The sequence below is a fragment of the Anabrus simplex genome, chromosome 14 (assembly GCF_040414725.1).
Source record: "Anabrus simplex isolate iqAnaSimp1 chromosome 14, ASM4041472v1, whole genome shotgun sequence".
NCBI classification, from domain to species: domain Eukaryota; kingdom Metazoa; phylum Arthropoda; class Insecta; order Orthoptera; family Tettigoniidae; genus Anabrus; species Anabrus simplex.
This window is the reverse complement of record NC_090278.1, coordinates 23,297,341-23,312,223: the sequence shown is the minus strand read 5'-3', so window position 1 is coordinate 23,312,223 and position 14,883 is coordinate 23,297,341. Positions and strand designations below refer to the sequence as shown.

The following is a 14,883-nucleotide window of genomic DNA, read 5'->3' as shown; positions in this document are numbered from 1 at the left end:
AGTCCGTTAATAGAGCAGTTGCCAACATTATTATGAAATCTCAAATCAGAAAAAAAGCAAATTCTTTAAAATATTCAATCTAAATACACTCACAACTGAAACCATTTCGGCAACGCAAAAAAGTCCCCCTCCACAAAACACGTCAAAGATTAACGCTCCGCCTGCAGGATCGTCCTCTACCCCCACCTCGACAACAAATAAGAATTCCCCACCACGTAGCACGTCAATAGCAAACGCCCCGCCCAACATCTCTTCCCCTCAACCCCCTACCCGCCCTTCACAACAGCTCTTTCATACGTACAACACAAGGAGTAGAGCCACAACAGACAATAGTCACAGTAACGCAATAAGGTCCACAAGATTCTGTAGCAGCAGACAAAGGGGTAAGTGATAATGCAACATCAACACTCACATTATAAGCACAACACACACACACACAATATTACTTAAGTTCATTTCCATTTGTTCCAGATGCTTCTTCCATTCCATAAATCAAAAGAAACATAATCAGATACCAGTACTCAAAATTTGGATTGAAGCCCCTTTTAACCATAACTTACATCAAAACAATCAACTTCCAACGGAGAGTCTGGTCGCTACAAACAAGAATTAAATATGTCAATACTTCCTCTGATCAAATTGCCAAACTGCAGCAGCAAGCCTCATCAAATCTAGAAGCCATTTTCCAACGAACTCAAGACTTCAATTCTAGATTATCATCATGACTAATCATGCATAATGCAAAATTACAGTCTTTTTAAATAACATTATTTAGAGAGCACAATTCTTAACTATAATTCTCAATACTGAAATGTTACTGTATTCTAGAAACCAACGCACTTCAGAAACTATGGCTCCTATATATTAACATCCAATATTTATATTTATATTTATGACTCAAATTTTAATGCCAAATTATAGTTGAATCAATTTTATTTTAACATTGCAAACAATTTTTAGCCAAATTAAAAACTGTGTTTTGGACGTCAATGTGTTTTAGAATTAAGAGTTAATCCATTTTAACATTTCAAATCATATTGTCATAATTTTTAATGTGTATATTATTCTTGTTTTAAATATTGTTATCACTGAAATCAGATTTACATTCAATATAATGAAATTTGTAACAACCCAAAATGACAAACCTTGAGGCAATGGTATAGGCTGATGATGCTTGTGAATAAAAGCGAAACATGTCCCGGTAAATTAGTGTTGTAACATTACAACTTAGCAACACAAACTGTAATTTGTATTGAAAAGGTGGATCAAAATAACCAACAAATTGTTAGTATATCAAAGTCCAATATTACGAAAAATGGCACAGTGTTGGAATGCATTTCTGTTTCTTTTTGTATATAATCATTTGCATTGTTCTATACTCACTTTCATCATTTTGTACAATATTTTTTGAACATTCATTCATATTCAACATTCACCATGACTCAAGGCCATCAATATTGTTCATTTTTCACTTGTGCCTAAATCAAGTTACTCATATAATGACGGCTTTGTAAGTGAAGTTTTTTAATGTATTTAGTTTTGTAGTAGATTTAAGATCATTTATAACCAGGTACCTAACATGGTACAGAATTTTTTTAATGCATTCAATTTTGAAGTAGATTTTAGATAAATTTTAACCAGGTACCTGATATGGTTTGAGGTAATGATACGGTTGATGATGCCCCATAGGAAAGGGTGAACCATGTCCCAGTTCTTGTTTTAATGAGGTTTTAACTCTAATTTTAACATATTGAGTTGTATTGAATAGGTGGAAGAGAAATAAATTTCTTACTTTTATCATAAAATTACTGAGCATATCACACAAACAGAAACTTCTTTCTCAGCCATCTTGTCAACAAGTGAACACCAATTTCTCGATCGATATTTTAATCAATTCTCTTTGCCAAAGCAGCATACCAGACCACTTTGGTGACACTTTGAGACACCAAGAACAGATTTCAAGTAGAAATGTTTCCAGAAAAAGCCAACAGTTGTCACATACGTCTCCAATATGCGACCTTGCACCCCGGCGTATCAGGTCACTTGTGGAGTCCTGGCCCAGCCGCTCGAGCATGTATGAGTCCACTTACGGGTGCATAGGAGTTAAGTTAAACAGTGCATTTACTTATATTAGCCCTCTTAGTGGTAGAAAAAGGCAAATTGCTAATCTAATCGAAAGGATAATGATAGAAAATTCTAAGTTCCCTTGGATGGAATTAGATATTTTTCACCAATAGAACATGTCAAAAACAGATCAGATGTAAGGCGTTTTAGGAATAAATAAAAATATATTCTCATACTATATTATCTTTTATTATTTATCTAAAATTCATAGCTCGTATCCCTAGGATGTTTTCAACATTGAGGTGCTTGCCTGAAGGGCTAGAACTGCGGGTTTATGTTATGCTTACATTTAATTTTCTTTTTTAATGGGTTCTGTCATACATGAGTGGAAAGGAGGTTGTTTGAAGGAACTGACATCTTAGTATGCCTCCAAAGGCATTAAATACTGTTGAGACAGGCCCCTTTTTTAAAACATTTTAATGCGTGATCCTGTAGAGGGGGGGGGGTGGATGTGTGGCACTATGCACAGATAGTGATAGAATAGGAAAGCTGCTCGGTAATAGTAGGGAAATCTGTAAAGCCACAGTGTTTTAAAAACATGTAACAAGAACCTATGTATCACAGTGAAATTGTTTGAGGATTAGTTGAGAGAAATTGATGGTAAAATGGGTAGGACAGGCAGGATGATCCGTCTGCTTGTGAACAGATGTATGGCACACCCTCTTCACACATCATACCTGAGAACTATGACTGGAATTTTTCCTGCAAATTTAATGAATGAACTGCACCTTCGGTTCAGATCACAGTTTTAAATGGCATTTTTCCAAGGCATTGTTGCAACATGCCATCTGCTGCATGGATACGGGAAAGAAGGATGCAGTACAAGGCTTTCGTGCAAGACACAATCTGCTGCATGGATATGGGAAAGAAGAATGCAGTGAAGAATCATGTTATATGGGCAAAATTTTCCCCATTTTTTCCCTCCCTAGTAACTAGGGATATAGTATACACATGTATATCAGGTCAGGTGCATTTGCAAATTGTATTTTTGTCTTTTTTCTGTAAATACCAACTACACAACCATTGGGACTATCAATGGTGTAAAATTTACAATAGATAATATGAAAAACAAATTAAAAAATTGCACACATACAGTATGTAATACTCAAATATCTTCAATAGGGAATGCATTACATCACAGCTTTCTGGCAAGAGCAAGCATCACAGTTAGCTGAATTCTAGTGTTTTCGTGATGGGGATTCTGCAATTACTAGACCCAGATGATGATATTATTGTCACTGGTGATGAAGAATGGGACTGTACTCTGAGATCTGGCTCTTTTGCCAGATACAATAAGCTGCATAATCTATGACTAATCAATATAATAATGGTGATACTAAACAGATCTTTGACTTCTTTTACAAAAAGAAGGCTAAACCCAATTGGTTTAAGGAACTGGAAAAGTATCTCAGAGATCTTAAGATTACCAAAGTCATGTTAAAGAATGGTACAGCCAAGACCATGACCAAAGTCAAAACTAAGAGGTTCCAAGTTAAGATCAACACAAGAAAACCAATTCAGATATTAGAGGAAGAAAGAGGAGGAAATCAGATAGAATGAAGAACTATTAGGAGAAAAAAAAGAGCACAAACATCTAAGAAGTGATTTATCTGACGTACCCCAAAGAGGGGTGATTTAAAGTGAAGAAGAATGGTGATACAGTGATTTCTTTCACTAACATTGCTAGCCCCTGAACAAACAATGCATATTACAATCTGAATTTGCTATTTTTTTTGCATTGGTACCCCATGGAAATTTTCTGTAAAATCTGACTTGTACTGTCAGTAAAGCAAGTCGTATGTTGACCATAGCTGATCCACTGACTTACTGGTAGCTCTCTCCACTGTTCTTCGCTTATTCTGATAAGTTGAGATGGGAGTTACAGGCACGAATAAGATAGAACGCAAACGTAAGGCGCAAGAGTCTCTACCTGCACAACAATTCTGTACTGAGATTTGCATAAATGTTAGTAGTCTGAACTATCAACCCCTAAAATTTATACAATGCAAAACGCTTCCATAGTGAGATTTGCATAAATATTAACGATCTGATCTACCAGAACCCCTCAAATTTATACAGTGCCCAACCGTTCTGTAGTTAGATTTGCATAAATATTAGCAATCTGAACTACCTGAAACCCTAAAATTTATACAACGCACAATGATTCTGCAGTGAGATTTGCATAAATATTAACAATCTGAACTACGAGAAACCCTAAAATTTATACAATACACAACAGTTCTGCAGTGAGATTTGTATAAATATTAGCGATCTGAATGACCATAACCCCTAAAATGTATACATTACTGTAGAGCGGCTAGCTTACACTTGCGCCTTGTTCAAATACTTGCATTCTAACCTTCTACCACCTTACCGACTCTCAGCAGTAGAAGTCAAACATACAAGAAATTATAAAGACCAAGAGCAGTAATAACAAATTAAACCCCTTAACACTTACCTAAGTAAGACAATCATTACCCAGAGACCATGAACTGAAATAAACTTTGGTATGCCAATACGTTGCTAGCTTACTGTTAAAGAAAACAAGTTTCTCATAGTGAACATACTTTACATATTCAATTCATTAAATTCAAATAAAGCTATTACTAGTAGGGAAAAACGTCCAAGAAGAGAAAAACACCAATAACTAAATTACAGTCAATTAAATCCGGGGATTAAAATCTTAATGTGCTGTCCGGATGGAGAAATAAAATAAAATTATACATTTACGTAATTTCCAAACAACCAAAAAACTCTTGTGAAATTTATAACATATTTCATCCATATCATCTTCCAGTAATATGTTCTTTTGACAAGATTTCCTTAACTTATCCAAACATTTTCATGACTCTGAGAACACCTAGGCAGAATAAATGACCACCTTGGAGATTCCACACGGCCACCAGTACTTGCCTCAGAGATCACAAAATGACTGGGCTCAATCTGACAGAAGACCAGAAAAATAAAGCACCAGAGAGGAAGAGGAATAAATAAAATTACTTAAAAAGCAAGGATAGCTAGACGAAATGTCACCAAAAAGCAGGGCAATATCCACACACGTCATTAAAAATCACAACTCCACAAAAACAACATTGAATAATAACTATCACCAATGTGACCAGTTACTATGGTGACGTAAACACGCCTAGAGACCTTAGCCACCACCAAAACATGAACCAAAACAACAATGGTCCAACAAGAAAGTTATCAGGAGAATAAAGAAAAAGCATTCAAATTACTAGATACAATTAAATAAGGTGAAACAGAAGTTAACATAAAGTAGAAACAAACCAAGAGACTGGTACCCAAGTGAAATCTCACGTAATTTTAAAAGTTATGCACAGGGTAGTTTCATTGAATTGCCCAATAGTATTAATCTTGAATTATTTCAATTAATTTCACCTTTTCTAAACAGGACCACAATATTGATTACTTCTCACATAGGAAGTTCATAATTTGAACAATGGTTATACACTCAATGTAACTCACATAGATAGGGTACACACATTTTTTAAGAAACGGTTTGGACGTATTAACTAAGTACAATTTGGAAACCCAAATTAGAGAAAACTAAGTTAACTTAAAAGAGAAGAGTAGGACGACTTAACAAATTCAAAACCCACGACGAGTCCAAAGATGAATGAATTTCAACTCATTCTTCTTCACGCAGCCAGAAGCAGATGCAAGATAGAAATGAAGAAGAGACTTACATGTTGTGTTGGAGTTTGTAGAAAGATGCTAGTATCCATAACTCGCACAATGGAATTGTAGTTACTAAATTCATAATTAAAATTAAAGGCATTCTCCCGAGTTAAATAAAGTAGCACTAAGGGCTAAATCCTTTATGCAGAATTCGGTTACCCAGTATCGTCCTCTTCATCTTGCTCTAGGGATTACTCAGGGCATTGCATACCTACAATCAGCATGGACCTCCAACAAGCAAGGCCCAAGTGCCGTGATTGGCTGAAGAAGGAGAGAGGAGAAAGAAAGACTCACTCTCAATGCCGATTCAAAAATATGGTTGGGAAGAGCTATAAACACTTCACCAACATTTCAACCTTTTCATGCCTATAATTCCCATCTCTACTGCTAAGCAAACACTAGCATTGCCATGTACATGTTTAGTAGAATTTTGAATAATTAATACCAGTAAATAGACTGAGCAAGTTGGCTGCATGATTAGTGTCACATAGGTTTGACTTCCATTCACAAGATGGTCATTTGAATCCCACCATCAGCAGTGCTGAAGATGGTTTACCATGGTTTCCTATTTCTGTATCATTCTAATGCTGGGGCTCTACCTTAACCCTTTTGCCTCAGAACTTTGAGGCTACTAAAATGCAACTTTTCTGACATGCTTTTTTACAACTCCAGTTTATTAGAACCAACATTTGAACAGAAAGAAATATAAAAATACTACTCCTATATACGTGTAATTTTTACGAGGAATGCATCTGTCATATTGACAAAGGAAAATTAAAATTTCACTAACCAAAATTAGGCAGATTAATTCTGATAGATTAAAATAATTTGGAAAATTTTTAGCGGGTGATTTGAACAACCGGGGAGACATAACTCATAGTTCAAATATAACAGTTTTGTTTTTATTTTTAAGGGCATATTCACTTTTGGATAGTTTATTTATACTATAATACAAATTATTTGCTTTTAGGTTCCCATTTTTGATCCTATTTACTTTGTTGCTTCATTTTCATGTACTGCTTTGTATTGTCTGCCGAAAGTTAAAAAAATGTCCTCTCCAAAATACTGTACAGTGACGTTCAGTGGAACACAATTTATTCTACCAATCAGTTGTGGAAAACACCTTGATGTTCAGTGAAGGGATCGGGTGCAATATAATCCAAATTATTAGACCATCGTACAGGCGTAGGCCTAATTCATTAAGATATCTTCGCCGGCAGAAGTCATCATCTTCCTCCATTTAACATTCCTCATCATCAAATCCTTCGATTTCCATTTCAAAATCACTACCACCACTACTGTAGCTATCTATTTCATCAATATAACCTAAAACAACACATTCATCCTGCAAATACGGTATTTCATTAGTAATACAACCCACTGCTCACCGTGCTGCCATTTCTGTTTACAGTGAGTGCAACCTTACCACGATACTTGCGCCACATATTTCCAGAGGCATTTAAACCACTATCCAAAGATCACTAAACATTATGATATGTAGCAATCGTTTCTAAATACTGCGTGCTAAGAGTGTCAGTAACTCTAAAATTCACCAAAAGATGACAGCGGTATACATTCCTAAAACACAGGCCTTGACCTAGTATGATATATTAGGGAGGGGTTAATTACAGCCATGGCCACTACCTCAAAAATCGTAGCCCTTTGTCACCCGAAACATTCAATGTGTTAAAGTGATACTAAACTACTAGTTCATGATGGTTACAGACAGAAGGAAATTCAACTTGACATCTGTTATATCATTCACATTTAATGAATCCACAATGAAATACCCATGTAGCCTGCTAAGATCACTGCTGCTGTGCCAGATGGTCTTATAAGAGGTCTCTCTATTGCTTGGCTTCACTGCCTGTCTTTATCAGTCAGTTCCTGAATTGGCCCCACAAGCCTGAATGATCTCTGTTCCACCCCCAATTCAGGATTAAAATAATCAACAAGTCAGAAATGTAACTCATGCCCTGTTTGTTAGAGACAAATATGCTACCCTTACACCACATACAGTTTCATCTTGACTAGTTTGTGAGTATATATGCTAATATTTTATCCATTTATAATTAAAATTTATTCCAGAAAACATCCTACATAATTAAAATAACCTGAGAAACCTCAAACACAGACTGCTGCTTTCCATAACTTGTTTTCTTATAACCTGTTATCTGAATATGGCCAATGAATCTAACCTTCCTGTATTGTGGAGATGTATATAAATAAGTTATTTATATGCTAGTTGTGCATAAAGTGGAATTCTTTTGCACAAGTAGCAAGATTGAGGCACAAGGCATTGGCTTAGAGGTAAGATTAGGTATAACATGTTAGCACTGTTGGAATTATTATTACAAACTATCCACTTCATAGCCGTATCAATGATATAACCTAACGGTTTTGTAAAAAAAAAGTACTATTATTTTGAATGATATTATAAATTGCCAAAGGCAAAATAAGAAAGGTATCGATTGGGTATAATTTTGTTTTGTTTTAGAACCCATAGACTGTTGGGATTGTCGTAGTATGTGCTCTTCGGTATTGTGAATCATAATTCCATATGTTTTGAAATCCATAGAGAAGGCTATATGTATAGTACACATTGGATTGTATAATGGTATAGAGATGTTATGATGTATTATATCAAATGGTTCATTCCTACTTCGGTTCTTAGACCTCTTCAAAATAACCAGGATATCATGTGTACACAATATAATCCTCCTCATTCTCTTTTTCCTTAAAATGACATCTATCTTAATGAGTCAGTCTTCTTCAGGACCCCCTGTGAGTAGGGGCAATAGAAAAACATCCACAGTATTCCCTGCCTGTCAAAAGATGTGACTCCAAGGGGCCCCAGGGGCTCTTAACTTGGGAGCATGGGTTGGTGACCACAAGGCCCTTAGCTGGATCCTGGCATTTCTTCCACTTATGTCAGGCTTCCATTTTAACTCATTGGGCCCGAGCCACGGAACCGTTCCGTGCTTCGTCTCAGTGGACCAAATGCCGGACCACGGAATTGTTCTGTTGTCTCTTTTTACTACATAATTCAACTTTTCCTCAAGAGATGGCAGAATGGGTTGCATTTGTGATTTGTGTAGAGACTCTTTCTTTGCAATGTTATATACTCTTTGCTAAAATATATCGATAGTGTGCTTGGTAATATTAGTTTGAAGTGGGCTATCTCTCGACTTTGAGATTCGCTTGTTAACAAGATGGCTGCCAGTATAGAACTGATATTTCCCGATATATAACCCCTTTTAGGAAGTGATAAAAATCATTGTTATCCGTATTGAAGATACTGAATGTAGGATGCTAAAAGGTTTGTTTTGTCACCTATTCAATACATATACATTTTACAATTTCGGAATTTATTATTGATTCCACTTGAGACATGTTTTGCCCTTCATTGAGGGCATCATCAGTCAAATTATCTCCTCAAGGCAAAAATCAGGTACCTGGTTAGTAGTTGACATGCACAAATTAATACATATTATTAATACACATTACAAAATTTAAGTATGAGAAACAGTTGTACAATAGTGATGGTTGAATATATAGGTTTATAGAATAAGAAGTCAGCACCAAGCGTAAAATTAAAATAGTAGAGTTCGGCAGTGGTGCTCTGGAGAACAGTTGATGCAATCATAGGAAAATATAAAGTTTTAAAAATATTTACATTATAACAATCAGGGGAGAAAGGGTGTAGAGCTTGGCGTCAATGTTTGTAACCAAAAATTAATGTCAATGGTTGGTAACTATACAGTATTTACATTGTCCAATTGAACAGTTGAGAATAAGGTTTTTAACAATATTTACATTATAACAATCAGGGGAGAAAGGGTGTAGTGCTCGGCGTCAATGTTTGTAACCAAAATTTAATGTCAATGGTTGGTAACTATACAGTATTTACATTGTCCAAGTGAACAGTTGAGAATTTTACAATTTATATACATATTTACACAAAAGCAGCTTGGTGAGCAAGGATATAAAAAAATCTTGTACCAAGTGCGTCCTGTTGTTTTAAAGGTTTGAAGAAGAATGTAGCATTGACATTTCACAATATGCAGAGTGGTTTATCTTAGTTAAAATCACCGGGGGTAGGGAAATGTTCATAGCCAAATGAATACCCATGAGTCTCCATCCACACTGACCAGTCTCCGTACTGATCTTGGTGCTGCAGCCAGACAACTTTCAGCTTGAGTCCTGTAAAACCTCATTTGGCTATGAACATTTCCCTACCCCCGGTGATTTTAACTAAGATAAACCACAATGCATATTGTGAAATGTCAATGCTACATTCTTCTTCCAACCTTTAAAACAACAGGACGCACTTGGTACTAGATTTTTTTATATCCTTGCTCACCAAGCTGCTTTTGTGTAAATATGTACATAAATTGTAAAATTCCTACTGTTCACTTGGACAACGCAAATACTGTATAGTTACCAACCATTGACATTAATTTTTGGTTACAAACATTGACGCTGAGCACTACACCCTTTCTCCCTTGATTGTTATAATGTAAATATTTTTAAAACTTTATAATTTCCTATGATTCCGTCAACTGTTCTCCAGAGCACCACTGCCGAACTCTACTATTTTAATTTTACACTTGGTGCTGACGTCTTATTCTATAAACCTATATGTTCAACCATCACTATTGTACAACTGTTTCTCATACTTAATTTTTGTAATGTGTATTAATAATGTGTATTAATTTGTGCATGTCAACTACTAACTAGGTACCTGATTTTTGCCTTGAGGAGATAATTTGACTGATGATGCTCTCAATGAAGGGTGAAACATGTCTCAAGTGGAATCAATAATAAATTCCTAAATTGTAAAATGTATATGTATTGAATAGGTGACAAAACAAACCTTTCAGCATCCTACACACCTTTAGGAAGTAATGATGATTATGAATGTAATTTTTTCTGTGAAATTAGTAGTAATATTAGTACTAGTGTGAGGAATGCTCCAGAAGAACAAATACATGTGGAAATCGAAGAGGAAATGCAAAGAGAAGGCTGTGTTATAGCTCAATAGGCGGACTGGGTACGGACCTAGGATGCTAATTAAATAAAATGTTTTACGTATTCCTTGTTCTGCACTTTGTGGTATGAAAGTCTTTTGTTTCCATTTATATTTAAATCCTTAATGGTCTTGTAAGTAAGAAATTTCTCACGATATGAAGTGACACTATATTTCCTCCAAAATAATCCCAGCGCCAATGCAGTTTCAATCCAACAAATATGCAGGGCTCAATGGGTTAATGTTTCCAATCGGACCTTCCTTGGTCAACTCTTGCTCTTTTCTGACCCCAACAGTATTAGGTTTGCGAATCCTAGGGTGTCTTTCATTTTCAAGCCCTTCATGGCCCTCATTTTTCTTTGATTAGTGTTGTATAGAGGATGGATGCCTAGTTTCCCTCTAAGAAACAATAATCACCACCATCACCAACCACCATCACCACTCTTCTGCAGGAATTTGTCTAGTTATCCATGTGGCTCATGTTTAGAAATATCCAGTCTGTTTTACTACGTGCTTAATCAAGAATATTTAAAAATATGACAAATTTGATATTAGTGCTGAAATATCCTCCTTTCCCTTCAGCATCATGGTCATATAATGGCTGTACCTTGTTGCAGCAATCATTGTGTGTGTGTGTGTGTCCTCTTTGTTTATTGATAGTTCTGACATTTGGTGATATCCAGGATATCCACAATCATCCTTTTACATTATGTCACTTTTCCTCTCTTTTTCAGAATTTTGCTTTCATATATGTTGCTTTTAAAGCTATTATGTATGAACAAGTGGATGAAAGGGTTCTTCTTCTTCCTCAGAATATTAGCTATAAGGCTTCACTGATTCTTCATCGCTTTCAAAACATTTTTTTCCTTTCATTTCAGGATTTTTCATATGTCTTCTCTACAAACTCATTTCCTTTGTCTCCCAATGTTTATTTTTTGTCTTCTTTGTCATTGCAATAAATATTTTATAACATTATCAACTTCTACTTGAAGGGGAACTGAATAATGTAGGTAGTTATTAAGAATTTTCTTTATAGTTATTAAGATCTAAGACTTGTATCAATATTGTTTCATAAGTACTTTAATGATTTTTAGGTTTACACTAATTGGAGTTTACTACCCTCTTGTAAACTAACAATGAAATGAAGAAGTAAATAATGAATAACATTGTGAAGGCAGTTATGTAATACAGTCGGGGATGAAATTTGTAGTAAATTTGTTTTATGAGCAGTAAAATCATTTCATTTCCCAGTGTTCAACATTGGTGTACTTTTCAAATGAAAAACTGTTTTAAAATCCCTAGTTTTTGTTGTAACTAATGCATTTCATTTCATTATTTTAGATCACTACTTGCATTACTGCATATATACAGCTCACTTATATCCATGATTTAAATATTAGGTGAATTTCCTTGAAGGCACCTAAATGGCTATAATTCTCTGAGAAACCCAGCCTGTCATGTTTTTGATGAGCTGGATGAATACTCAACCATCTCCCTGTCATCATCAACATTTTCCCTTCTCCATCTCCTGCCAGGTCGGGGTGTTGATGGCACTTCTCCACCATTGTTTCTCCTTCCACCATTTCTCTTCAGTAATTGTATTCTGGACCACTCTTTTTCTGATACTGTTCTTGACAGAGTCCATCCATCTTTCCTGCCCCTCCCTCTTGTTCTCTTTCCTTCTATCTTAGCCGCTAGCACTTGGTTTGATATCTTCACCTCTTTCATCCTCATGTATGTATGTTGTATGTATGTTGGGTATTCAGCCCGAAGGCTGGTTTGATCCTCTGCAGCTCCGCCAACAGCTATCATAAATAGCCTAGGCGTTACTGAAGAGGCGTACTAGGGAAATGAGGAGTGAGGTAGTTTCCCGTTGCTTTCCTCACCGAGCCAGCTGTTGCTATTACAGATCGGTCTGCCAAGCCCACTGAAATGCATGCACCAACCGACCCTATGAGCAATATTTTCACATCATTCGTAACAGGAACTGGCTGCATAAGGAATGGTAATACTAGCATCACTCATACCTCAGTCACTTTCATATTGTCAAAGCCAAGGATGAGACTGAGACAGGTCAATGAAAGTAACAAATTTGATATAGCCCATACCAGAAGACATAGTGCACTGTAAACACTACATCTCACCAGCAAAGGCATTTCATCCTCATAACGTGTCCAAATCATCCCAATTTATTCTTCTCCAACGTATCACTCAGTTTTTCTACCCCTATATCTTTTCTGACCTCAACATTTCTTTCTCTGTCTCTCATTGTCTTTTCTACCATACTCCTCAGGAACTTCATCTCACTGGCCTGAATTTTACTCTCGTTTGTTGCTGTCAAAGTCCAAGTCTCTGATGCATATGTTAATATAGGGGTATAGTAGATCTTGTATATTATCTCTTTACATTTCATAGGAACTTCACTGTTCCATACCAGGTTCCTTATATTCTGATAGAATGTTGTTCTTGCCTGTACCCTTCTGCTGATTTCCTTATCTTGCACTATTTGAAGTATTCAACAACCTCAAGATTTTGTCACCTAATACTAAAGGTTCCTTTTCTTTCCCTTTCTCCTTGTCATCACCACTGTTTTCCTCTTCTGTGCACTGATTTTCAAACTGTATTTCTCATTACTGTCATTTAAAGCCTCTCCCTGTAAGGTATATTTTTTTTTTTTTCAGGCAAATAAAATCTATGTTGCAAGTAATGACATCATCTGCTGCAACAGAGAAAAATTATCCTTGTGAGATCTGCCATAAAAAGTTCGCCAGCCCAGTTAGACTTAGAGTTCATCAATTGGTCCACTCCGATCCACACGTCTGCCAACATTGTGGAAAGAAATTTTCACATAGCGGGAACTTCAGGACTCATCTCTCAACACATGCAACAGAGAGACCGTTTGCCTGTACTCTCTGTGACAAGACCTTCGCGTGGGAGCCCTATCTAAAAAAGCATATGAAACAACACAGCACTGAGAAACCACATGTATGTCAATTATGCTTGAAAAGCTTCCACACTTGGATGTCACTAAGGTCTCACATGAACATTCATATCAAAGAGAAGTTGTATTCATGTCCACATTGTGATTCTAAATTCGCAAAACAGTACAATGTCCGGAGGCATTTGTTAACTCACATCGGGGAGAAACGTTTCGAATGTAATCAATGTGATCGACGCTTTACCCGAATGTGTGAATTGAGACAGCATTTACTAACCCATACGGATGAGAAACCGTATGTCTGTAATGAGTGTGGTAAGTCCTTCAGAAGAAAGAACAGTTTGAGCGAACACGTGCTTTTACACACTGGAGGCAAACGTAAACACCTTTGTCGTGTATGTAACAAAGATTTCTCGCATAGATCGAGGTTAGCGTTTCACTTGTTGACACATATCAAGGAGCCACCTTTTACATGTCTTCTCTGTGGAAAATGCTTTGATGACCGTCTAGAAGAACTTGAAGAACATATGAAGAAAGGTTGTAATAAGTGAATCATAGTGATATATATATGAACGAAATACGGTATTTATTGATGATGACGTTTGTTGTTTAAAGGGGTCTAACATCTAGGTCATCGGCCTGTGCAGTATTTATTACCACTAATGACTTTTTAAATGTATATATACAAATACACTACTACCATAATAAATAATTCTCAGTTTTTTCTTTTCATTTGAAAACTTTGGCACTTGTACTTGGCATGCTAATAGATTGTAGTAACTGGCTGCTGCTTAAGTGGGCCATGCTTTGAAAAAAAATGTGAATCATCTCTTGGGAGAACATACTTGCTCGACACATAAAGTGAGTTCATTACTTCAAATGAATAGCTGTATTAAAATATAGTTTTACCAAATGTGTTTGTAGTTGAGTTTCATAGAAGGTTTATATGCAAATTCTTACAACCATTTTCAAAAAATTGCTTGCATGTATGTTGACCCATGCTTCATCCCATAAATTTCAAAACAGTGTGTTCGCTAGTGTATAAGCATACATATAGGTTCTAATTTTATACATCATATGCAATCTGCTG

At 36.0% G+C, this 14,883-nt stretch overlaps 1 protein-coding gene across 1 annotated transcript in view; it reads left to right on the top strand.

The window, feature by feature from the left end:
- LOC136885420 (gastrula zinc finger protein XlCGF57.1) overlaps positions 1-14,590 on the top strand; it is a 71,862-nt gene extending 57,272 nt beyond the window's left edge. The window contains exon 6 of the mRNA XM_067157946.2: positions 13,537-14,590. Within this exon, the coding sequence (XP_067014047.2) occupies positions 13,537-14,344 (808 nt within the window). The 3' untranslated portion in view covers positions 14,345-14,590. The remainder of the gene's footprint in view (positions 1-13,536) is intronic.
- The last annotated feature ends 293 nt before the right edge of the window (positions 14,591-14,883 follow it).